At 54.7% G+C, this 25485-nt stretch overlaps 2 protein-coding genes across 2 annotated transcripts; one reads left to right on the forward strand and one right to left on the reverse strand.

Annotated features, from left to right (window-relative positions):
* Positions 1–69: 69 nt before the first annotated feature.
* On the forward strand, positions 70–20023 carry BCKDHA (branched chain keto acid dehydrogenase E1 subunit alpha; the record flags this gene model as incomplete). The annotated part of the gene is made up of 9 exons (XM_084257223.1): positions 70–177; positions 9875–10054; positions 10158–10244; positions 13415–13523; positions 16417–16578; positions 17930–18136; positions 18350–18491; positions 18678–18849; positions 19518–20023. 9 exons carry the CDS (start codon positions 70–72, stop codon positions 19686–19688), a joined length of 1338 nt encoding a protein of 445 aa, XP_084113349.1. The 3' UTR covers positions 19689–20023.
* A 598-nt stretch (positions 20024–20621) lies between these two features.
* On the reverse strand, positions 20622–21842 carry B3GNT8 (UDP-GlcNAc:betaGal beta-1,3-N-acetylglucosaminyltransferase 8; the record flags this gene model as incomplete). The annotated part of the gene is made up of 1 exon (XM_084257375.1): positions 20622–21842. Exon 1 carries the CDS (start codon positions 21813–21815, stop codon positions 20622–20624), a length of 1194 nt encoding a protein of 397 aa, XP_084113501.1. The 5' UTR covers positions 21816–21842.
* Positions 21843–25485: the final 3643 nt, after the last annotated feature.

Raw genomic sequence — 25485 nt, forward strand, 5'->3', positions numbered from 1 at the left:
TCAGGCACTACAAGGGACAGCCCCAGTCCTGCCGAGACAGGGGCGGACCGTCTAGCGTAGTCAACCAAGATGGCGGTGGCAGCTGCAGCGGCGAGGGTCGGGGGGCTGCGTCGAGTCCTGAGCCAGGCTGGCTTCCTGTTCCTGCGGCGGCCCGGAGCGCGGGGGTTGGCTAGATCTGTGAGTAACTGGGAGCTCTCCCCAAGGGGGAGTAGGCATGTCATCGCTGTCTTCAGTGTGGGGGGCCCCTGCAGAGTGGGGGAAGGTTTGTCACTGAAGCTGTGCAGGAACTGGGAGAACTACTTGAAGAGGACATTCAAGGGAAGAACCTCCATTTCCTGAGGAGAGGAGAAGCACAGCAGCCGCTTTGTGGGCGCTGAAGAAGGAAGGCAATGTGGAGAGAGGGAGAGCCGTTCCTCAGGTGTCAGTGTGCCCCCAGGAGGAAGGCGACCTTTCCGCTCTCAGGGTTGTTGTGAAAATTAGATAAAATTTGAAAAATTTAAAAAGTAAAATTAGGGGCTTCCCTGGTGGCGCAAAGGTTAAGCACAGCTTTGTGAAGCTGTCCGCAGCCTCTGCAGCACGAGTTCGATCCCCAGCCAGGGAGCTACCCACATGGCGTGGCAGACCTCTCCTGACTCGCCCGCCGCGCCCCTCAGCGTGTTTCAGTCAATCCGCCTGTTCTGTTCCCCACTCTGTCTCTGGTGAATCCTCTCACCCCCTGCACCTCTGGCTTGTACCCCAGTTCTTGTATGCATAAATAAGTACATCTGTTTTTTTTTTTAAAGTAAAATTAAGTGCTAAGAACAGGATCTGGCGTATAATAAGGGCAATAGGGATGTTGGCCGCTGTTGAAAGAGAAAGTGGGAGAGTGAAACTGCCATAGTAAGGGAGAGATTTTTTTCCTGCATGAAGGACTCCCTCCCACCTCCCTTTCAGGGGAAAAAATAGATGTAAGGTTTCCTGTCATGGGCTTTTAATAGTGCCCTGTATTTCTTTGCTCACATTCTGATTTTAAAATGGGTTGCATAAAAAAGTCATTTTCCTGGTCACCCCCCCCCGCCCCCACCCCATCAAATGTGAGGGCAGAGACTGCCTGTTTTGGTTACTCTACAGAGGTGACGATAGTCAGTGGTGGCTGAATTAACGAGAAGAGAGAGGAGGGAGAAAAGTCCAGACAGGGCACTTTGCCCCTGTTTCTTAGAAACACTTGAGAAACACCTCGTTTTTTGTTCAAAGGCTTGGAATAAGGTTGAGGCTGCTAATGTGGCAAGCAGCAGAAATCTAATTGGGAGCCTCTGTGTAGGAAGAGAGGCAGTGGGCTGCAGAAGAGTTAGGAACTAAAAAGTCACAAACGTGAGAGCAGTGGTTCAGGTGGTTACTAAAGTTAGACCACCCTTCCCTGCTCTGCCTTTCCTCAAGGGGCTGCTCCTCTTTGGACTTAAAATTTCCCCTTCGGGAAATGGTAGCTTTGGCTCCCTACTAAGGTTGATCTAAATATGAAATATGAAATCGGCGAAGTGATAAGAACTGGCTATGATAAGGACAATGGGAATGTTGTGACTGTTGAAAATGAGGGTGGAGAGAAGGGACAGAAACTGACCTTGGAAATGGGGAGAAGGAAGGAGATGACCCTGGGAAAGGGCCTGGATTGGTGAGGGCCCTGAAGGAAATCTGTCAAGATTTCTGTCCTGTCCAGTTGGTTTAGACCCTCTGATCCCCAGTCTGTTAGGAAGGGAAGTTGGAATCTGAGGGAAGAAGCTCTAGGTAGGGAGAAATAGGATGAAGGTGGGGGTCAAGAGGATGGGCCAAGAGTGAGGTACAGAGACCCAGAAAGGGAGTCACTTAAAGCAGGTGATTGTGGAAGAGCTGCTGGAGCAGGGTGGGGGTGGGGCAGTCTCCTGCCTTTGGTGTGTTCTCTGTGGCTTTTTTTGGAGCAGTCAGAGCCTCCCCAGCTGATCTCAGTGGGAAGAGCCCATTGGTTGAGCCAGTGGGGCGGGAGGTGGGCGGAGGGGGTAGGGATAGGGAAAGGTCATTTATAGCTGATTAAATCTGTTTCCCTCCTGGCGCTGGAAGGGATCATGCTCAGTGAAATAAGCCAAAAAGAAAAAGAAAAATACCGGATGGTCTCACTCATAGCAGGAATCTAGAAAACTTAAATAAGGGACCAGGAAAATGAATAACTATAAGAAAGTGAAAATCAAAATCAACAAAAAAATATGAATCAGAGACACTTTTAGGGGGGCGGGGGCGGGAGGGGAGGGATTGGGGTCAGAATGGGGGGGCTGCAATTGTATGGGGAATATAACAATAAAATTTATTATCTAAAAAAAAAAATGCAAATGACAGAAAAAAAAAAATCTGTTTCCCTCCTGGCTCAGTCTGCTGCCCTTCCCTCTTGCCTCTCCTTCATTTTTTGGGGGGAGGGGGCCGATCGGATGTCTTTCAGAGTTCCTATTCATTATTTATATATATTTGGAGTCCCTGTGTTCTTTTTTTTCCTTCTCACTTTATTTATCTAGCTTATTCTTTCTAAGATTAAAAAGAAACACTTTAGTGCAGTGGGCTGGGGTGAAGGGAAGGAGTGGTAGCGTTTAGTCACAGGAGATTATAGGCCAGCAGAACTGTTGTGAAGACAGAGTATTTCATATTGGTGCTATCCAGAACAGTAGCCACTGACTGCTATTAAGCTCTCAAAATGTGGCTGGTGTGACTGAGGAACTGACGATTTTTCTTTATTTAATTTTAAGGAGCTTAAGTTTAAATAGCCACAAGCAATCAAGGCCAATCAAGGTGGAGCCACAAAATGGTGCCACGGGGGCAGGTTGGGAGACTGCATTGAGCCAGACTGCGTTGTTGGTGCCAACTGGGTGAGGAGGATGACCAGGGCTGCATTCTCCGTACCTGCCCGCCACCCCCCTTCCACTGTGCCTTTTCCTGAACACTCTGTTGCTTCAGAGTTTTGCTTGACTTCTACCTCCCTTCCTTCTGTTCCAGTTGCTAGCAGATGTTTTAGTGTTCAGGGAGAAGAGGAGGAAGGAAACTTCAATTGTCAAGGGAGTCCTCGCTGGTTTCTCAGCCACCACCCCAAAAAGCAGGTGGGACCTCGGCCAAGACACTTGATTTTTCTGAGCTTATTGAATGGGGGAACAGAGTTCCTGGCCCATTGAAGTCAGGGAGCACCTGGAGCTTGGACGGTGTGATGGTGAACGACCAAATGGCATCTTTCACTCGTATCCAGAAAGCCATATCTGATTCCCAAGATTGTCTTTACACGAAGGAGTTTTATTCGAGATGGTCATCAAGGGATAGGCACCCTAAAACACCTGGCTCCTCGCATGTGAGAGTGCAGTGATTTATTTTTTTTACCTTTTAAAATGGCAGGCTTATTAGAAGGAGAAAGAAAAGAGAGGCACCTGCACAGTCTCAAGTGGGCAGGAGAGCTGCCGGGAGAGCAGCAATGTTAAGGAAAGGAAGGTAGCAATGGGACGGAAGTTTGGGGCTTAACATCTCCAGGTCTGAGAATGTGCCTGGGAGTTTGGATGCCATAAGTCAGGGTGTTTGACTTTCCCAGGAAGCGTTTTCTCAGCAGCCAGCAGATGTTTGTTTCTGATCTTATAGAAGCACAGATATTTTTATTAAGGTTAAAATATAGTCAGTTTTCCCAAATCTTCTAGAAATGTTCGTTGGAGCCAGTTAACGGTTAATCATAAGGAGGGAATGGGGGTGGGGTGGGGTACAATTCAGAGAGTTAATAGTTAATCCTATAGAGGGAATGCAGTTCAGTAGTTAGTTTGAAGTTTCAATTATTCCTAATTCTTAGTCTCTTGCAAAATGGAGGGGACCCATCTTCACAAATTAGCAGTAATGTTACTTCCCCAGTGCAGCTGTCTGAGCCGCGTGTCAGTATGCCATTGCCGGTGCAGTGTCCTCAAGTTGTCTGTGCCCAGTATGTCTGGTGGCCCGAGTGGAGCTGGTGGTTACTGGTCTCTTAACTGGTTGGAGCTCGGCTTTTTTTTTTTTTTTTTTTTTTTAAAGATTTATTTATTTATACATACAAGAGCTGGGGTGTAGGCCAGAGGTGCAGGGCCTAGGGGAGTGAGAGGATTCACCAGAGACAGAGAGGGGAACAGAACAGGAGGATCTACTGAAATACACTGCTGAGGGGAGCAGCAGGCAAGACAGGAGAGGTCTGCTGCGCCATGTGGCTCAGCTCCCTGGCCGGTGATTGAACCCGTGACACGACAGCTGGCAATAGCTACATAGTGCTGAGATTTAACCAGTTCCTTGCGCCACCAGGAAGGCCCCAAGAGGACTCTTTTTTTTTTTTTTTTTTTAAAGAGGCATGTATTTTATTCATTTATTTGTTCGTTTGTTTATACATGCACTGGGTACAGTCAGAAGCGCGGGAGGGTGAGAGAATTCACCAGAGCCAGAGCGGGGAGCAGAACAGGCAGAAGGACTGAAGTACACTGCTGAGGGCAGCAGCGGGCAGCAGGAGAGGTCTGCGCGCCATGTGGGGCCCTCCTCCGGTGGCCGGGGAGCAGCCGGGGATCGAACCAGCACCTCAGAGGCCGCGGGCAGCTTTGCAACCCAGATCTCAACCGCTGCGCCACCGGGGAGGCCCCCCCAAGAGGACTCTTATCACAACATGAAGCACCTTCTGGTTTACATTGCCAGCTCACACCCTTATTATATTTCATACTGCCACACTGCAAGGCACATACTGGTGGTATTCTGTTATAGGTGAGGAAACTGAGGCTCAGATTGTCATGGCCTGACTGTGGAGCTTGGATTTCTTTCATTGTAGCAGGCTGCCTGGAGGAGAAGGACTCCAAGGATTTGCTTCATGTCTTGTAACATTCTGGGGGTCCAGCGCTGGTGTGTGTCACCAGCCTCTGCCCGGCTTTGCAGGGGTGGTGGTAGCTGGGTGAGAGGAGCCACCCCAGCCCACTGGCCATTTTCCATTGGTTGAACCCCTCTCACCCAGAGGCCTTCCTGGGCTATGACTCTTCAGATGTCAGCTCACAAGCCCCACCCTCAGAGAAGCTTTACCAGTCTCCACAGCAACACCAGTCTCCATCTATAAAATGGGGTCAGAGAGATGGGGTGAGGAGTAAAGAAAGTGGTTCTTGAGAAGCCCTTACTACATATTCTGTATGCTTGGTTAGGCTTAAGAAAGGGAACTGCTGGTTTTCTCCAGGGACCATAGATCTGCTGTGACCAGGATTGACACAGGCAAGGGTGCCTCCCTAGGCCTGTCTTCTTCCACTGTCTGGGGGAGCAGAGTGCTGCAAAGGCACTCGGAGGCCAGAAAAAGCCTGATTAATCTCTACACTTTGCAGGCCTTCTGGTCTCCCAGAAAGGGTAGTTGCTGACATTCCTGAGCTGGAAGCAAAACCAGGGAGCATGCTATTTGAGGGCAGAGTGCCTTAGACCTGGGAGAGTGTGGGTTGGGTGACCTTAGCTGTCCTAGAGTCAGGGGACACAGCTAACGGGCACCACCCACAAAGCCTTCCACGTGGGACCCACCCTCCTCTCCTGCCTCCCCAGGCAGTAGTGGTCAGCCTGGCTTCTGATTCTGACATCACCTCTGATGATCTCCATGCCTCCAAGCCTCGGGGCCATGTCTGACTTGGGGAGGTGTAATGACAGGGCCTGCCTCACCTCACTGTGGTGCTGGGCCAGTTAGCGCAGAGGCAGAGACTTAGCTGCTGTTAGTCTGTTAGTACTGGGCTGCACCTTTCGCTCTCCAGGGCTGCAGGAGCCAGGCCCCGTGCTGCCTCAGAGCCTTTGTTGTTCCCGAGGACTGAGGCTTCTTCCCCTGACTTACCCCTGCTTGCCACAGGCCCCATGGGCTTTACTCCCTTTGTCCAGGAAGCGTTTCCTGATGGGAGGCTTCATATGATGCCTGCTAATGAAAGGTTCCCACCCCATGACAGACTGTGAGGTTGAAATGCTCATTATCTCCACCAGGGGACGCAGGCTCGTGCAAAGTATCTCCTCCAAGGCGACACAGCTGGGAAGGCCAGAGCCAGATTCTACACAAGCAGTTTAGCTTTGGGGTCCCTCATCCTCCCCTCGCTGTGGTTAGCCACTAAATCGGCTTCCTCTGAGATCGTCCCTCTTGAATGTGACTTGTCTGTAGTTTTGTCATCCTCTCTGTCATCTCTCACCCTCCGTTCAGGGCCTTACCTGGGGCCAGTATTCAGCATTTCCCTTTTAAACTGTAGCACTGGACAGATGCACATGTCAATTACTTGTATTTCTGGAGCATTCATACTGGCTGATCCTCATGACAACCCATGGATTGTCCTCATACCCCTTCAGGTTACACAGGAGGAAGCAGGCTCGGGGAGCTCCATGCCCTTAACCTTGGTGTCCGAGGGAATGGCCCCGGGGACCAGTACCTGCCAGGGAGACCAGGCTTCCTGAACAGGCTTCTGCTTCCTGCACGGTGGGAGAGGATGTGGCTAAAAGGCTTTGTGTAACTCTGTGTAACCTTTGCCGTTGTAAGTCACCAGCCACCAGGCAGACTCACTTCTCTCAGAAGAAAAAGTGGGTGGAGTCACATCCTTCCTCTGCAGGCTTATCATCACCCACTCTCACAGTGGAGCGTTTCCTTAGGGCCAGGTGCTGTGCTCAGCCCTTTACGTGGCTCACTGAACCCACAAGTAACCTGGGCTTAGGTGCCACCTTCACCTCTGCAGGCCCAAGAAAGACGGGGCACAGCCAGGCCCCATGCTGATGTTTGGGGTGCATAGGGTGCCCTGACAGTAGCTTTCCAGGTGGACAGAGCCCTGTCCTGACCCCCCGGGTGGTTCTGAGCCATCAGATCCTTTCCTGACCTCTGCGGGCCCCGAGCTCACCCTTTTTGGGCCGTTCCCAGACCTCAGCCCCCATCCTGTTGCCTGGGCACCTGCCCTCTGCCTCTGTCTCGAGCGTCTATGGGACCTGGCTCTGATACTGCCATCCAGTTTGAGGTGCAGTCAGTCCTTCTCCCCAACACCTCTCTCCTCATCCTCTTACCAGTCACTTCCCCTCTTCCCATTTCTTCACCTTCTAGATTTTGCACTTTTCCCTTTTACTGGTTTTTGAACAGTCTGTCCTTGGCTGAACCCTTGTGTGCCTTATCTTAGGAGCCTCTCACAGTAACCCTTTGCAGCCTTTTTACAGATGAGGAAGTTCAGAATGACCAAGTGATTTGCAGAGGGCCATGCAGCGGGTTAAGAAATTGGAACCCAGGCCAACCAGACGCCTAAGCCGGTGAACTTAACTGCTCATTCATCTGCTAGTAAAGTGAGTGCCTGTGGCGCACCTGCTGAGTAAGCTGACCTGACCAGGGCCCTGCCTCCTGAAGCTTGTGATGTGTGTGAGACAGAAATAGAGCCAGGGAAGCTGGTCTGCAAGAGTTTGCCTGGAAGCCTGCACGATGTAGTCACGCCTGAACCTGCCCTGCTGTTGGGAGTGTAATTTCCTTACAGCCACAAATGCAGATGCGCTCACACGTGTTCACACACACCCCCCCCCCCCCCCCCCCCGCTAGAGCCTGGATGGCTTCCTCCCAACAGTTGCCGGCGGGTGAGGGGGCAGGGTCCTTGAGCACCCCTGTTTGTGATCTGGCTCCTGGCAAACCCAGTCATTTTTTTTCAGCTCCTGTTAGAAGTGAGGACATGATTACTGAGCTGAGCACAGTCTGAGGAGCAGTGGGAAGAAGAGATGAAGACAAGGGGGATGCAGTTGGGTTTAGAGCAGAGGTTTCGGGTCCCAAAAGTCAGCCCTGCTTAAGTTTGAATCCCAGTCCTGACTTGTGGCCCAGAGATTATTTGACCTCTGTGGACCTCATGTCTTCATCTACTCAAGGCAATAGTAAATAGTAGTAAGTAATGCTAAGTGATAGTAGTGCTGATACTAAGTAATGATGACAGTAAATAACGTTCGCCTCACAGACAGGCTCTGAGGATGTGGTTAGGTTGTGCTGGCAGCACTGTCTGCAAATGCTCATCAAGGGGAGCTGTTGCAATGCTCAGGCCAGTTCAAGGCTAGCTCGTGAGCTAAGAAATCCAGTTGCCTCAGCCTGTTGCATATGTAGGCTTTTCACACACTTTCTCAGCTAAGCCTCCTCTGCTTCTCTGCTCTTCCTCTTGGGGGAGAGATGAGGCTCCCCACAGGCTGTTCTGGCTTCTCTGAACTCCTTCCAGGTTCTACAGGGGACATGTTAGACCTCACCTTTTGCGTTTGCTGTTCTGTCCCCTTGGCCTTGAATGTTCTTCCTTAACTCCTAGATATTCTTCAGGTCTCAGCTCTCTCTCACCTTGCTACCTCAGAGAAGCCTCCCCCTTTTGCCCTTCTGCTGTAGCCCCACGGCTTCTGAGAAAGGAATGATCCACACCGTGACTTGTTCAACATCTGTCTTCCTCCTGGGCAGCAGAGTTAGATGTTTTGTCTCTTAGGTCCTCAGAACCCAGCTGAGGGCTTGCAACGAAGCAGGTGCTCAAATATTTGTTGAGCGAGTCAGTGTGGACCCATGAGAGCGTTGGTCCTGGGCTGGAGAGGGCCTTGACGCATGTGGGGCGGTGTGCCAGGTGAGAGGGAGATGTTCTATTGAGAGGAGAGTCCACACTTCTCAAGCATTTGCTCTGTGGCTTACCTACAGCGCTCTGCTAGACATTTCATGCATGTGATATGGTTTAAGCCTCACAACATTTCTGTGGGTGTCTTCTGTTTCACAGGTGAGAAAATAGACTTGAAGAAAGAATGTCACCTTCCTAAGTCACCCAGAAAGGGATGTGACCCAGGTGGGCTGACTCGAGCTCACAGATCTGAGCTCCAAGCTGGGTGACCTCCTTGGGGTCACAGGGGTCAGCAAAGAGCCCATTAGCCTGAGGGTTTCTGGGGGTGGGGGTGGCTTGTGGAAACAGTGGGAGATTTAGAGGGGGTATCTGGTCAGACCAGGGTGGCCTTGAATGCCTGGGTAAAGTCTGGGTCTCTGACGATGATAATAGCTGCCAGTTCTTGAGCTGCCTGCCACTTAATACTGGATAAGATGCCTCCCTCATGGTGCAAGGGGTTAAGATGCAACCTATGAAGCTATCCACAGCCACTGCAGCATGAGTTTGATTCCTGGCCAGGGAGCTACCCACATGGTACAGCAGACCTCTCCTGTCTTAGCCGCTGCTCCCCTCAGCAGTGTATTTCAGTGGATCTGCCTGTTCTGCTTCCCACTCTGTCCCTGGTGAATCCTCTCACCCCCCCCAACCCCCACCCTCTGGCCTGTACCTCAGTTCTTGTATGCATAAATAAATACATCTTTAAGAAAAAAAGTACTGGGTAAGACTAAAGGAAATTTGATGAGTGACTTATTCTTCATAGCAACCTGTAGCATAGATAGTTGCATTTTCCTCCCGATTTTGCAGATGAGGAACAGAGGCATAAAGAAGTTCTATTAATGGGCCTCCCTGGTGGCGCAAGGGGTTAAGACGCAACCTGTGAGGCTGTCCACAGCCACTGCGGCATGAGTTTGATCCCCTGCCAGGGAGCTGCCCACATGGCACAGCAGACCTCCTCACTCACCGGCTGCTCCTTTCAGCAGTGTATTTCAGTCAATATGCCTGTTCTGTTCCCCACTCTGTCTCTGGTGGATCCTCTCACCAACCTCTGGCCTGTACCCCAGTTCTTGTATGCATAAATAAATTAATCTTAAAAAAAAAAAGAAGTTCTACTAAGTTGCCTAAGGATCCAACCCCATGTGTCAGGGCCCAAGAGACCACCAGGGCTGTAGTAGCTAAACTGCAGGCCATGCTGCCTGCTTGTGGGGTTGGAACCTCAGCAGAACCTCGGTGCCCCTTCTGACATGGTGTCCCCTGTATCTTCTCTCCAGCACCCCCAGAGGCAGCAACAGCACTTCTCATCCCTGGATGACAAGCCCCAGTTTCCAGGGGCCTCGGCGGAATTTATTGACAAGCTAGAGTTCATCCAGCCCAATGTCATCTCTGGAATCCCCATCTACCGCGTCATGGACCGGCAGGGCCAGATCATCAACCCCAGCGAGGATCCCCAAGTGAGAAGCCGCCTTTCCCACCCCTGCCTTCCATGCCCAGGCCCCTTGCCCATCTTCTCTCTGGTTCCAACTGCCCCACGTCTGTCTGTACCTCCATCTGCAGCTGCCCCAGGAGAAGGTGCTCAAGTTCTACAAAAGCATGACCCTGCTCAACACCATGGACCGCATCCTCTATGAGTCCCAGCGGCAGGTACACAGGGACAGCCTGGGGATGGGGCTTGGAATGACAGGTTCCCCAACCTATGTTTGAATTAGAGGTTGGCTCCCCGTGAGCACAGAGTGGATGAAGATCCTTTATCTTGAGGTCCTTAGAATTCTTGGGGTTTTCTTGGGGTTCTGGAGGAAAGGGGTGGCAGGGTCCTGCCTCAGGGCAGAAGGATGGACCAGATCACTAGAAGCTCCTACCATGTGCCAGGCTGGGGGTTTAGCTGTGCTGGGAGAGGGCAGGTGGGGATCTGCCAGCTCTTCCTCTGGGTGCTCACAGTCCTAGAAGCAGCATGAGCTCTGCTTCCTGGAATGCCGTGTCATCTTCAGTGCTCCCCAACAGTGCTGGGTGGGCGCATAGAGACCAGTCAGAAGCATCAATAGCGGGACCTTATGGATGCAAATCACCACAAGGGCCCAGGGTTCCATTTCAGGTACATCTAAATCCAGGGGCCCCAAAGATATTACTCATTTCTCGCTCTTCTATTTTCTTTTCTCGGCCTTGACTTCCTTCATTCTCAGGCAGCGGTCATCTCTAGAAACTCCTGGCTTTTGGAAAGGTGGCAGAGAAGGAATTTGGGGTACAGGTCCTGGAGCAGGACTGCCTAAGTCTTCATTCTGCCACTTTCTGGGTCCCCCCCAGTAACATCTGCTCAGAGTTCGTTGTTCCCACCTAGCTGTAAGGGAGACTGGGAAGTGTAGTCCTTTAGTTTTGGCAGTTGCTGCCTGCAGTGGGATGAGATCCCTGTCAGCAGAGAGAAAGGGGATAGGCTGCTGGGTGGAATCAGGTCCCATTTCCTTAGAGGGCCCCTCTCAGGCTCCTCCTGGTGCCAACCTTAAAGCCCTCAGCACCCACCCACTCACTTGGCATTGGCAGGTCAATTAACTTTTAATTGGCTCCCCACTTAGAAGAAAGCATTATTCATCTGGTTCCTTCACCCCAATAGAAAAGCCAGGCCTGCAGAACACAGGGCTGGGCAGAGGCCTCCCCCAGGTGCCAACCCAGGCGCTCTCTGTTTCACTTGACATGTGCTTCGAGGGAACTCATTTTCGTGTCTGTGCCAGGGACTCTCCAGATCCGCCAGCCCTCATCTCTAAGCCCCTGATCTTCTCTCCCTGGATGTCCCGCACCAAATTCAGCCTGTCCAGACTTGACCTCAGCATCATCCTCCCAGACCTGGCTTTCTTCCTCCTCAGGCCATTTCTCAGTGCAGGATACTGCTGTCTATCCATGTGCCTTAGTGGAGACCTGCATCTCACCCCTGTCCCACTCACCCCTCTGCTCACTGTCCCCTCATGCGCTCTGTCTTGGTATATAGTTAGAAGTCTGTTCTGTTGCTCAGCAGCCCTGTCAAGGACCCAGACTTCCTATCTTTTTGCTTCACCCCTGTGGGCAAGTTGGCGTTCATCCTGTAGTTGTTGCCTCATCGTCCCAAGATGGCTGCTGCGGGTTCAGGCTTTGCAGCTATGGGCAAGGCAGGAAGAAGGGTGGCACCAGCTGCAGTGATCTTTTATCAAAAATTGCAGGGCCTCCCTGGTGGCGCAAGGGGCTGAGATGCAACCTGTGGGGCAGTCCGCAGCCACTGCAGCACGAGTTCGATCCCGGCCAGGGACCTGCCCACATGGTGCAGCAGACCTCTCCTAACTCGCCTGCTGCTCCCCTCAGCAGTGTATTTCAGTCATTCTGCCTGTTCTGTTCCCCACTCTGTCTCTGGTGGGTCCTTTCACCCCCCACACCTCTGGCCTGTACCCCAGTTCTTGTATGCGTAAATAAATCTTAAAAAAAAAAAAATCAAATACAGACTTCACCTATGCCTCTCACTAGAAATGTGTCCTGTAGCCGCCTCTGGCCGAAAGGTGGCTGGGAACCTGAACACTTGGTTTTTCCAGGCTCTGGATTTGGACCTCCGGACATTGAACCAGTGTACTAGCCAGCAAGGTCTGCCTGACATTGTTGCCACTGGCACTTTTTTTCCATCCGTTTTTATTGACTGGCCATTCGTATACATAACTATAATTTGGGGAGTACAGCTTCGCTTCCTTCATGCTCCACCACCTCCAGGGCCCGCATACCATCACACCACCCCCATTCCCCCGCTCTCTCTTCTCTGGCAATCACTGTATTTTTCAGAGTCTATGAGTTATTTTTTCTTAAAGATTTATGCACACGTGAACTGGGGTGTAGGCTAGAGGTGCGGGGGCTGAGAGGATTCACCAGAGGCAGAATGGGGAGCAGAACAGGCGCATCGACTGAAATACACTGCTGAGGGGAGCAGCGGGCGCGGCAGGAGAGGTCTGCTGTGCCATGTGGGTAGCTCCCTCGCCGGGGATCGAACTCATGCTGCAGTGGCTCAAGATAGCTTGATATTGCTGAGTCTTTACCCCCTGGGCCACCAGAGAGACCCCTTCTATTAGTTATTTTGTTATGTTTTGCTGGTCTGATTTGTATGATGATTTATGTTCATAAATGACTGACACCATCTGGTAACTTTCCCTTTCTGACTTGCTTCCCTTAGTGTCCTGGCCTCTAGCTCCATCCGTTTTGTTCAGGAAGGAGCTGCTCCACCTTAGTAGCTGGGTGTTAGCCCGTTGAGTCTGCACCCCACACTTTCATTATCCAGTGACTGCTTCGTAAGACCTCATCCGTCTGCTCCTCTCCCTGTCTCCTGCTGCTTACCAGGCCAGACCACTGCCCCCTCTGCCCTTGGCTGACAGACATTTAAAACATGCCTTGCCTGAGAACTGTTGTCAGATCATTGCTGCTCAGGCTAAATTTCAGACATATTATTCCTGCCATTTCTCCTGCCTCCCTGCCACCCTTTGCGTGCTTAGCCTCTCTGGCCTCACAGCCTTTATTCTCTTTGCCTGGAAACCTCCACCCACAAAATGCAATGACAAAGGTGGGGACCTTTGCTCACTCCAGGTGTGTCTTCTTCCCAGGATCCCTTGAGGTCTCTCCTACAGCCTCCCATCACAGCCCCACCACTTTGGCTCTGACTAGCCTGGCAGCTCCCCCATGAAGGCAGCCACCCCAGCACGGCCTGGCCCAGAATATCTGTTGATTAATGGAGTCATCAGAAGTCAATTGGAATTTGTGTGGCTCTCCCATTGCCCATCATAACCCAGCCCTGGCCTCCGGGCCCCCTCCACCCCCAGGGCCGGATCTCCTTCTACATGACCAACTATGGTGAGGAGGGGACGCACGTGGGGAGTGCTGCGGCCATGGACAACACGGACCTGGTGTTTGGCCAGTACCGGGAGGCAGGTATGTCTGCTAGAGGCCTGGGTCTGTGGTCACTACCGAACAGGGCAGGCCCAGGCCCTCCTGGGGCAAAGGCGAGGCCCACACCCGTTAGCACCAGCACTCTTCCAGGCACCACCTGAGGCTAGAGAGGTCTAAGATGGAGGAAAAACTTTCCAAGTAAGAAAGAGCCAAGCCAAGGCCAGGAGCTTGGAGTGGGGGGCATCCCTCGCTGAAGGCTGGGCAGTGTGTGGTTAGGAGCCTGTGCTGCTAACCATCCCATGCCCTGCTGGTCCACATCTGTCACATTTAGGGCAAATCACTCCCTTTCTCTGAGCCTCAATTTTCTCATCTCAGTTGAGATTATGCTGGTACCTGCATGGTGGGGTTGCTGGGCGTCTTAGTGAGGTCAGCATAGCTGCGGGTGTGGCAGGCTGTGGGCCTCTGGCCTCTTCTCCTGGCCCTTCTGTAGGTGCGTGACCTTCAGGGAGCAGAAGCAGAGGGGAGGGCCTGGTGGGTCCCAGCTGGGGAGCCAGCTGACTTCTGAGTGAACAAGTGGAGCCAAGAAGGATCACAGACTAGGAATGAAGAGACTCTAGCCTTATGGAGTACTGGGGTGACCTTGGCCTGTGAGCTTGTGAGGGGGTTTCCAGAACTATTGTTGCTATGGGGGCGCTGCATGGGAGCCACCCCCACGGTGGGTGCTGGGGGCAGATCTTTTTTTTTTTTTTAATTTTTTTATTTTAACATTTATCAATTTTTTTTACTTTTTTTTTTTTTAAAAGATTTATTTATTTATACAAGCACTGGGTATAGTCAGAAGCGCGGGAGGGTGAGAGAATTCACCAGAGCCAGAGCGGGGAGCAGAGCAGGAAGAAAGACCGAAGTACACTGCTGAGGGGAGCAGTGGTCGGCAGGAGAGGTCTGCGTGCCATGTGGGACCCTCCTCCGGTGGCCAGGGAGCAGCCGGGGATCAAACAGTGCTGCAGAGGCTGCGGGCAGCTTCGCAACCCATCACTCAACCGCTGCGCCACCGGGGAGGCCCTGGGGGCAGATCTTGACCTTTCCTTTTTGGTGTACATGATGGTGGGCAAGTTGCTTAACTGTTGCTTGACTCAGTTTCTGAAGATGGTTGTCATGGGGATTCATGAGGCAGGTGATGTAAAGCCCTGAGCACGGGGTGTAAAGCTTGCCTGGGGTGAGCGGAGTCGGAGGCCATATTGTCACAGGGCCTGTCTTCCTGGGACAGGGCCTATCTGGCAATCCCCAGCCCTCCCTGGTCTGCATGGCATTCTAGTCAGTTTGCTCTCTAACTGTACCAGATGCCAGCCCCACATGCTCTAGGGGGACAGATACCCAGGGGTATTGTCTCTGGCTTAGCATGGTTAGCAAGGAGATGAGATTTCCTCAGGTGCTGGACTATAAGCTGAGCCCTGGCAGGTCTGCTGAGCACTCGCCACTGTGTTTGAGGGCTCGAGTATCTAGGGGAGGAAGGCCATCTGGACCCTAACCGCCTCTGCAGTACTACGGGCCAGACTCCTGCAGAGGAAGCTCGAGTTGGGTAGGGGTGAGTCATAGCCGAGTACCCTATCCCTGATCCTGATGGGGTGCTGACTGCCCCCAACCTGTGAGGTAGGGAAAACTGGAAGTCAGGAAAGCAGCTGTCATACGCTAAGCTCTTGAGCACCAAGGTGCTCTCTGAATGCTAGAAGCAGAGACTGTCATTTCACCTCATGGCAGACGTGAGGTCCCACTGGAGCAAAGACAGGCCAGATCGTGCTGCCTTGGGGCCCTGCCAGACCCGTGAGGCCTCACAGCTCCTGGTCCTAAGTCCAGGTCAGAGTGGGGCAGTCACGGGGCCTTGACCACATGCCTCCTGAGGGGTGAGCAGCCCTCCCTGAGTAAGCCTGTTCTCCTTGCCTCTGGAGCTGCCCTGGGGCGGTTGGTACAAGCTAGGGGTGTATGTGGAGTGTCCACTGTGGCACCAACTGGAAGTACTCACGGAAACGGGCATTTCAGAGGCGCCAAGCCTGGCAAAGCTGTCATTCCATTGGACCTGTGATTTCCGGGAGCAAGTCAGACCCACCTGGGCCTTGGACCTCTGAATCTGTATCCCTTTCTGACCCTGCCCGCTAACTCATGTGGCCACACCAGGAGGAAGCCCCCTTCTGAGATCTGGTGCCCTCAGGCCCTCTGCAAGCTGTGGCTCCTGCTTCAGCCAGAGCCCCTTGTCTTTGACCCGCTGTGTGCAGCGTGGCCATGTGTTGCGTGAGTTTGTAGTATGTCCTTTGAAAGACGGGCGACAGAGTTACTAATAAAGCTTTGTTACAGGTGAATTTTGAAGTAATGTTAAAAGCCTAATGCAAAATTCTAGCACCAAGTCTCAGAGCCAGCTGTGCAAGTCATACTTCACTGTATGTTGCTGTCTCAACAGTGACACCCATTAGTTGAGAAACAGAAATGCTCCCCACTTCCCAGTTGTGGGAAGTCAGTTATGGAAACGCCCATTACCTCAGTTTCCTCATCTGTAAATGGGGAAATCATCCCTCTTTCCTCTGATGGGGCTTGAGAATCTGCAGGGTTAGTGTCTGCAAAGTGCTCTGGGTCAGCAGTGCTTGGTGCTCACGCTCACATATGCAGGGACCTAGGGGAGGCCAGCACTGAGCAGTCTGGCCTCTGGGGGCTGCTGATAGTTGGCCCTCAAGATGGGTCTGTGCTTTTTTTTTTTTTTAAAAAAAAGATGGGCCTGTGTTTTTAGGGTGCTCTACAGCCCCCGCTCCAGCTTGTGCCCCATCTGAATGAGCCTCTCCTCCTCCAGTCCAGCTCCCTCACAGTACAGACAGGGAAAGGGAAGTAGGCTGGGCCTTGCCTGGGGACCCTCACGGGGTCAGTTTGCTGTCTGCTGCCTCCCCACCAGGTGTGCTGATGTACCGGGACTACCCCCTGGAGCTCTTCATGGCCCAGTGCTACGGCAACGTGAACGACATGGGCAAGGGGCGCCAAATGCCGGTCCACTATGGCTGCAAGGAGCGCCACTTCGTCACCATCTCCTCTCCCCTGGCCACGCAGATCCCTCAGGGTGAGCACGCAGGTCTCTTCTCCAGCCCTTTCGGCGGGCTTCCTGATTGGCGCTGCGGTGGGAGTGCTTGTCTGGGCTGCAGATTTTCGAGGCCCCACTCCCTGGGTACCCTTGGGAGGAAGGCGCCGGGGATGTCTAGACCCCATGAGGCAGACTTGAACCTCATGCCATGCTCCAGATTCCCCATGCTTTCCCTCCCCGTTTGTCGCCTTACACACAGCTGATTGCCCGTGCCGAGGCCTGCCAGCATCCCCCAGCTGCCTCTGTCACCTCTAGTGACTCGCAGAGTAGCCCTAGGGAGAGTGCCTGCTCTTCACCCTGTTTACATGCAGTCTGGCCACATTTGTGTTTGTAGTATTTCTAGTTTAAAGCCAGGTTCTAGACACATCAAAGAAGGGACACCACTTGCTTGTGGACACCTAACAACAGGGACATAAATTGTGGGCCATGTGCCTCTAGAGCCTGGGGTCTCCGCCCCGACCCTGCTCTCCTCAGTCCTCGGAGCCAGTCCCCCAACCTCGCTCTAGGGTTCTGGAAGCCCATCAGGCTTAGAGCAGCCAGACTGGCCTTTATTAAAGGGGAAGCAGGCCCCTGGGCACCGGTCCAGTTCCTGTACAGCACCAGACCCAGGCCAACGAGTCCGCCCCATTCAGGCCAGTCTGCATGCCAGCTCTCTGTTCTAGGGCAGCTGACACATGAGTTGACATGTGTGCAGGGCTGAGCAGAGTGCCCGGTCCCTCGGGAAGCCCCATGCACAGTAGTTCAACTGTGTGTGGGAACTGGGAACAGTTATGCCTCTGAGGGGTCAAGTGGGAGGGCGATTTTCAGGGAGGGGGTGACATTTTCCTGAAGGGAGGTAGGATTTCCAGAAGGTGGGTCCTGGGCTCATCTTCCATGTGGCCGACCGCTAAGCCATTCGGTCCCTGCTAAGTGAACGCAAGGCACAAACCTCAGCCCTCCTGGAGCTGACCTGCTGATGAGGGAGACAGATGGTAAATAAAATGAAGGAGTCAGACGGCTGCGTCAGGGCTGACAACTCCTGAGTGAAAACTGAAGTCCATGGGGAGTGTGTGTGTTGGGGACGGTGGGGGAAGGCAGGACCAGGAAGTGGGGGCAGCAGGAGAGCTGGCTCCATTTCCATGGCAGAGTAAATGTGGGAGTGAATCAAAGATGATGCTGCCATTAGCTGACGGGAGCAGAGGGGGTGGGGCAGGTTCTGGGGTGACAGTCAGGAGGGCAGGTGTTTTCATTCCTCGCAGCACCTGTTGGCAGCCAATGTGAGTGTAGGAGCCCCGGGTTGGGTGAGCCTGCCCGTGACTGTCCCTGCTCTCCACCTCTTGCCCCTCTGCAGCTGTGGGGGCGGCCTACGCAGCCAAGAGGGCCAATGACAACAGGGCCGTCATCTGTTACTTCGGTGAGGGGGCGGCCAGTGAGGGGGATGCTCACGCCGGCTTCAATTTCGCCGCCACCCTGGAGTGCCCCATCATCTTCTTCTGCCGGAACAATGGCTATGCCATCTCCACACCCACCTCTGAGCAGTACCGCGGGGATGGCATAGGTATGGGCCCCTGGCTGCCCCCACCCTGCGTGCCTGCTTGGTCACTCTCCCACCTTCTCCCCCGCCGCCCCCCGGCTCTCCCTGGGCTGCTGGGCACAGCTGGCACGAGGCTGCTCACAGATGATGAGTTCTCCCCTCCTTTCCTTCTCTCCTGGCCCTGCTTACTTCCCATCTGGGCCCTGGGTCCCACCTGCCTTCTCTCTGTCCCTGCAGCGGCTCGAGGCCCTGGCTATGGCATCATGTCGATCCGCGTGGATGGCAACGACGTGTTTGCTGTGTACAATGCCACCAAAGAGGCCCGGCGACGGGCTGTGGCCGAGAACCAGCCCTTTCTCATTGAGGCCATGACCTACAGGTGCCTGCCTCCCCTCCCATCCTTGACAGAATCTCCCCACACTGACCACTGTCCACAGAGCAAAGCCCCCTCGCCCCACCCCGTATTCCCTTCCTTGCTTTCTCCCCTCATTCCCCCTTCCTATCTGACCCCCACCCAAGGGAGCCCCATCCTGACCCTGAGCCCCTTCCTCCTCCCCTTGGGCAGGATCGGGCACCACAGCACCAGTGACGACAGCTCTGCATACCGCTCGGTGGATGAGGTCAACTACTGGGACAAGCAGGACCACCCCATCTCCCGGCTGAGGCACTACCTGCAGAGCCGTGGCTGGTGGGACGATGAACAGGAGAAGGCCTGGAGGAAGCAGTCCCGCAAGAAGGTGAAGGGGTCTACCGCAGTAGGAAACTGGTGCTCTGGGGATATGTTCTGGGATGAGGCATTATGGAGAACCTGGAAGGATGGTGAGGCTAGGATTTGGGCGACTCTGTACTGGGAAACTCAGGAAAAAAACCCAGTAATATCACTAAACCTGTGGAGGCAGGCTGCGTGGCACCTGGCCTTCTGCCTCATCCTGGCTGTGTTGCCTTGGTGCGTCGTGGGCCCTGTGCTCCCTTCTCTCCCCCTGCCTGCAGTGTGACTGTCCTTCCCATGGTTGGGGCGCTGCCCTCCTCAGCCCTGGCATTGTGAGCCAGGGGCTGGGCAGTCTATTGGTAAGAGCGGACCTTGGCGCTGCCCCTGACTACATCATCGTGGGCAAGTCCTGTGTGTCTGTTTCCTCACCATTAAGCGGCCTGCTCCTTAGGGCTCTTGAGAGACTGAAATAAGCCCATACACTGAGCACAGTTCCTGGTCCTGCTCAGGATGGAGATGCTGGATCTGGGACGCTGATGTGGATGTCAGCCAGCACCACTATTAGCACAACCAGCTCTACTGTGCCCCTGGGAAACACAAAGGCTCAGAAGGGAGACCCCTCACTGTGGTGCCACAGGTGGGAAGCAGGGCCCTGGGTGGGAGGCGGCTACTGTCTCACCATCCCATGTCCCCCAGGTGATGGAGGCCTTTGAGCAGGCTGAGCGGAAGCCGAAGCCCAACCCCAGCCTGCTGTTCTCAGACGTGTACCAGGAGATGCCCGCCCAGCTCCGCAAGCAGCAGGAGTCCCTGGCCCGTCATCTTCAGACCTATGGCGAGCACTACCCCCTGGAACACTTTGACAAGTGAGGCCCACTCACCCCACCCCATCCACGACAACCACCCGAGTCTGCAGGGAGGAGGGAGCTGATGGGACACTACCCCAGTCTCCAACCCACTCTCTCCCACATACTCAAGGGCTAGGGCTGTGCCCAAGTCTGCCATGGGACTCCTGCTCCTCCAGGCTGTTACATTTGCTGGGGGCTCTGTCAGTCCCCTCTTCACCTGTTGTCACAGTGCCTTCTCCCAGGGGCCAGGTGAGGGCGCCTCCAGGTCTGGAAGCCCCTCTAGGCGGGGGTGATGCGGTAGGTGGTCCTGGGTGCTTACTCATAGGAGAGGGGTCGGCATGTGGTCAATAAACTGTATCAGCATCTGGCTCTGTGCCAACTCTGGTCTGTTTCCTGGAGTTTCAGAGGTGGGAGGAGAGTCTGGCAGGACTGGTTTGGGACCACCCCTAGCTTCTCCACTAGGTACATATGGTCAAGGCCGTCGAGATCCCTACTCTCCCCGGAAACTTTTGCAAGCTGGAGGGCAGCTTCAGTAGGCGGGCAGGGGTGGGGTCCTCCTGATGATCTCCCATAGACTGGGGCAACTCTGTTTCCACAAGGTAACCAGAGGCTGTCAGAGCAGGCCTGGCCTTGGAGGCATGGGAGGTGTCTGGTATGCAGGTCGGCTCGGTTCTGTAAACTACTCCAGGCCCCATAGACGCAAAGACCACTTCAGGCCTCACAGTTGAGAGTGGATTTGTTTTTTTTTTTTTTTTAATCAAAAAGTAGAGAAAAACAGTCCGCTGCCCTCTCCCGCCTAGTGCCCGGCTGGCCTGGGGGGCCAAGGAGTGGCTTCTGCGGCTGAACTTGGGGACTTCCTCACACCCAGGCCTAACAGAGGCTGAACCTAGGCAGGGGCCCTGGGCTCAGGTCAGGTCCAGCCCGTCCTCCCATCCCATGCCCTCCCCAGGGAGGCTTAGCAGTGGAGCTGCGGGTCCTGCATTTGTTTCCAGAGCCGAATGCTATTCTGGGGGCTGAGGGGCCGCACCAGCAGCAGTTTACGGAGAGCGCAGGGGTCAGCCATGCGGTCTGGTGGCCAGCTGGTGAGGAAGCCTTTGTGGGCTCTGGGCACCAGACCCAGGGCACGGAAGCACAGGCCTGTGTAAACGTCATCAAAGGGGAAGGGTGCCACGCGGGCTGCTGCCTGCAGCAGCCAGGGTGCCAGGCGCCCAGCAATGACGTAGCCGCCCCCGCTTGCGTAGGCTGGGTAGCCACCATCGAAGAAGGACCCAGGCACATAGAAGGGCCCGCCAGGCTTTCGGAGTGGCTTGGCCTGGGTAAAGATCTCACCCAGATAGAGGCTTCGGGCCCAGCTAGGGGGCAGGGCCCGCAGGTGTTCCAGCAGAGCAGAAGTGTGCACGAAGGCGTCGTCCTGAACTTGGAGGACAAAGTGTGTGTTGGGGCAGTGACGGCCCAGCCAGGCCAGCAGCAGCAGGTCCTTGAGCGTCCGGTTGAAGGGGACGTCGATGAAGTCCCAGAGAAGCAGGTCACTATAGCGGCGGCTCTCCCAGGCCACCAGGGAGCCTAGGTCAGGGCCCCCCTCGCTCTCTGGGGACCCCAGCAGGAAGAGCAGCCGAATGCCGGGAGCAGGACCGCCCCACGTCTCCCTCACAGCCTGTCTTTCTGCAAAGCGCCCTGGTTCCGACTTGACAGCCAACAGCAGGTAGGGAACGGCAGTGTCTGAGCAGCTGGCAACTTGGCCACTGTCTCCTGGAGGCAGCCACTGTGGGAAGCTTCGGCAGGCTGCTGACAGCAAGAAGCGACGGAGGTCCTCAGGGTAGGAGGTGAAGTCGGGGATCTCGGCAGCAGCTGCAGCCCCCCACGCTTGGCAGCCCCCTGCCTTAGCACTCTCGCCACTCGGCAGGACCCCCAGCCGCCACTGCTGCTGGTTCCAGGATGCCAAGGGCAGCGGTCCGGTCTGTCCCAGACGGACGGAGAGGTTAGCTGGTAGGGTGGGCTCGGGGCTGGCTGGTGTGGGGCCTGGTGGGGTGCCTCGGGGTCCTGAATAGGCCTTGCTCAGTCGAGACTCGGAGGCCCACTCGATGTACACTTTGAGACCCAGGAGTGTGAGCAATGCTGACAGGCAGAGAAGGCACTTGGGGCAGCGCATGACCCAGCCCAGGGAAGGGGTAGCCGAGGGAGCTGCAAAGGAGCCACAGAAGCATTTGGGGTTGCAGGGATGGGCCCCCACAGCCCCTGCCAACCCTTGTGAAGGCTTTTCTTCATTCCACACCCTAAGCTGGCCCCAACCAAGGGCCTGACTTCCCGCTCCCTGGAATCCTGCTCCCATTCCAACATCCTGCTCTTTTCACTTCAGCTCAACTCCTTCCACCTTCCCAGTCCTCATCCCCACCCCAGAAGCAGAGACTCCACCCTGGTTCACACCCCTTTCATTCCCCTCACTGGGAATAAGATCATCGGTCAGCAACTTCCACTGGTTGAAACACAGCCTCCCTGAGCCCCGACAATCCCCACCCCAGGGAGGGAGAAACCAGGCATCTGTTCGCTCCTCATTACCTCTGCGTCCTGCTCCCACCAGCTCCGGCACCCTGGCCTCTGGTCAGGCCCTCCCTCAGCCCTTGTCCGTGCTGTGGTTGAGTCGTTGTTCTTCAACCCAGCCCAGCCCAGCCCAGCCAGTCCAGAGGGGAGGGGAAGGAGAGGAGCTGGAGGCTGGGAGGGCCCCAGGGGCCAGGAGGGGCCTGGGCGGGGCTGAGGGAGGGAGGAGGAGGGCTGGAGGCCGACCTGAGGGATGGGGCCCTAGCGTGTTAGGGCTAGTTTTCTGGTGAGACTTCGGGTAGGGGCGGCCCAGAGACTGGGTGGGGAGAACCTGCCAGTGAGGATCCGGGGGAGGGGGAGGTTTGAGGGCCAGGCATGAGCCTGGGTGGGGCGCGTCGGTCTGGGCTAGAGACAGAAGAGCGCTGAAGTGGCCAAGCCGGAGGAGAGGGGCTGGCGCCTGGCCGGGAGGAGGCTGCGGTGAATGTGCTGAGCGCGAATAGGTCAGCCCTGCTAGAGATGGGGGGTGTCCTCGCTGCCTGAATGAGGGTGGGAATGGGGAAGGAGGCTAGTGAGGAGGAGAGACAGCCAGGGAGACGGCAGGGACAGACTGGGCGACCAGAGAGAGACAGGAGCTGGAGACACTGGCGGCAAAGAAGAGAGAACTGCATTGGGAGAGGAAGAGGGAGGAGGAGAGAGGGAGAGGATGAAGGTGGCCGGACTGAGGAGGGCAATGAGACACTGAGCTGAGAGATAACGGGTGGCCAGGAAGCCTGGGGGGGTGGGCAGAGGGAGAGATTTGGAGAGGCAGGTGGAGGGCAGCGGGTGGGGGCAGAGGAGGGAGTCTGAACAGAGACTGAGGGAGAGGACCAGATGGAAGGGGGAGGGGCAGGCAAAGTGGGCGGGGGCAAGCTGGAGGGCAGTAGGGGGTGCTGTGAACCCTAGAGCTAAGCTGACCCCATCCTCTTCGGTGCCTGGGCAGCCTGCCCAGCAGGGCGGGAACTCATCCCTCCCCTGTCCCCCTTGCCAGCACCACCCAGGCTTCAGTGACTCCAGGAACACTCACATCCGGCCCCCTGGGACTGAAGAGGGTGTCTGCCTGTGTTTACATCTCCACTCTCTTGAGGCCTCGCTGTTGGGGCTGCTTTAGCTGTCTGGGGAGGCAGGCGGAGCCTCTTCATCCCAGACCTCCTGGAGCCTGGACTAAGGGCCCCTGTGAAGCTGACCCCTTTCACCCCACCCGGGCTGGCGAGGGACTGTTGGATCATCTGAGGGGCCCTATCAGCAGCAGTTGGTTGTCAGACCAGGGCTGATTTCCTTCCTCCGAGTTTGAATAATGGAGCCCGTGGGACCAGCTGGAGGAGGTGGGGATACTGATGGAATAAAGGAGAGTGAGGAATGGCAGCCGGGGGCTGGGGCGGGGCCCTGAGCTCTCCTGGCACAAGCGCCTTTCCCAGGGGCACTGAGGTTGTCAACCTGGGGCTGCACTGCCCCTCTTGGGGGGTCTTTGGAAATCTTGGAGGATAGTTTTTGTTGCTAAGTGCTTAAGTGCGGGTCCAGTCAGGAGAGAAACCACACAGCAATCAGAACAGGGACAGTTGCTGTCGAAGGAGAACCGGAAGGTGGGACTAGGAGAATGAGTGCTCCCTTGCTGGGGAAGAGTTGGGGGTAGATGTGCAGGCGGAACTTCATCAGCCCAGTCGAGCCTTTGGGCCCCTCTTCCAGAGCCGCCATGGCAGTTCTCACCTCATTAACTGTAGGCCCTGTTGAGTCCAAATTCCTGTCAGTCCACCAAGAAAAGTATTAGGCTCTAGCAACACCCCAGAATGCATTCCTGCATGGGTTCCCCAGGTTTCTGACTCTACATCTACTTGCAGGCCCTTCAGTTCTTTCTGAGGATAAGCTATTCCCTCCTGCGTCATAGTCATAGTGAGCATGCTGAGAGTTGACCCTTGGTATTTATGGGTCTGGAGACAGCAGCGGCACTTGTGATGTTTTAAGAGGGGACACCCTCCTTTCAAGGCACTTCCCTCAGGTGAGCTCATGGTTGGGTTTTCAAGCATAGGAAGGCTGGTGGCTCCAGACATGGGAGAACAACCTGGAGCTTCCAGATGGTGTTTTGGTCCAACCACACGACCCTGCTCCAATCTGGGGTCCCACTGTTTGTCAGTCACCTCCCTCTTTCATGTGAGAGGATTGTGAAAACTGGGAATCCCACTTGCAAACTTAAGTGTTGTATTCTCAGCAGCATCAGCTTTGTGCCTACATGAATGCCTTTGGGGGGGCTGTCGTGGGACGCTCTAGAGCTGACTGAATAGACCCAAGTTTGTTGTCTAGTCATCAAGGGCCCCCTAATGAAGTTGGCACCTATCCTTAGAATTGCCACTGCCATGTCAGTCGAGCACAGCAGCCACAGGGGCTCTGGGGTTTGTGCTACAGCTGGCAGTGCACCATAGCCAGCCCCAAGAGGCAGCTTGGTTATGACGCCACCGCACGCCCTGGCTTTCTGGCACCTAGTTTCCCATCACCAAGGAGATCCGCACCTCCTACAAAACCAAACCACCCCCAAATACCATCTCTGATTCGGTCTCCTGGAACACTCGATGCCAGCATGTCAGTCTGGATTGAGTCAGGAAAGAAAAACCATACAGCATTTTGAACAGGAAAAGTTTATAAGGAATTACTGACTTTAACAGCAAGTCAAAGTAAGGGATTCATTGATAAGGGGCCTCAGAACTTACAGAATTCTACCTTCTGGGGTATGGTGGGGAGTCCTTCACAGGGAGGTGACTTGGGGGGCACTGCTCTGTGAAACTGCCTGAAGGTGTGCCAGAGGAAGCTGCTGACCAGTATGCCAGATACCTCAGGACCCCGCGCTGGGGGAGCCCCATTGGTAGCAAGCCTGGAAGTCAAAGCCTCTCCTCTGTCATGTCTCTTGAGCGCCCTCTACTGACAAAGCACATCATGCCAGTTGGCAAAGAAAATACTGATACTTCAAATGCTTCCAAGGCCCAGATCAGTTCTCACTGAGCAGACAAAGAAGCTGAGTTCGGAGCTGAGAGTCAGTAGCTGATAAGCAGGCACCCTGCTTGGGTGAGCGCGGGCCAGAGTTGCTGTCCCTGCAGGTTGCTGAGCAGACGCACACAGGGAGGAGCCTCCCCTGCAGAATGCCAGCAGCACCCACTGTGTGGGCCAGGGTCCTGGCAGGGAATGGGAGCTCACACAGTGAGGATGACTTGTGAAGATTTTTTTGACTTTTGCTTCTTAAAGAGTTTTGTGACATAAAA

This window comes from Talpa europaea (genome assembly GCF_964194135.1).
Source record: "Talpa europaea genome assembly, chromosome: 16".
NCBI lineage: Eukaryota > Metazoa > Chordata > Mammalia > Eulipotyphla > Talpidae > Talpa > Talpa europaea.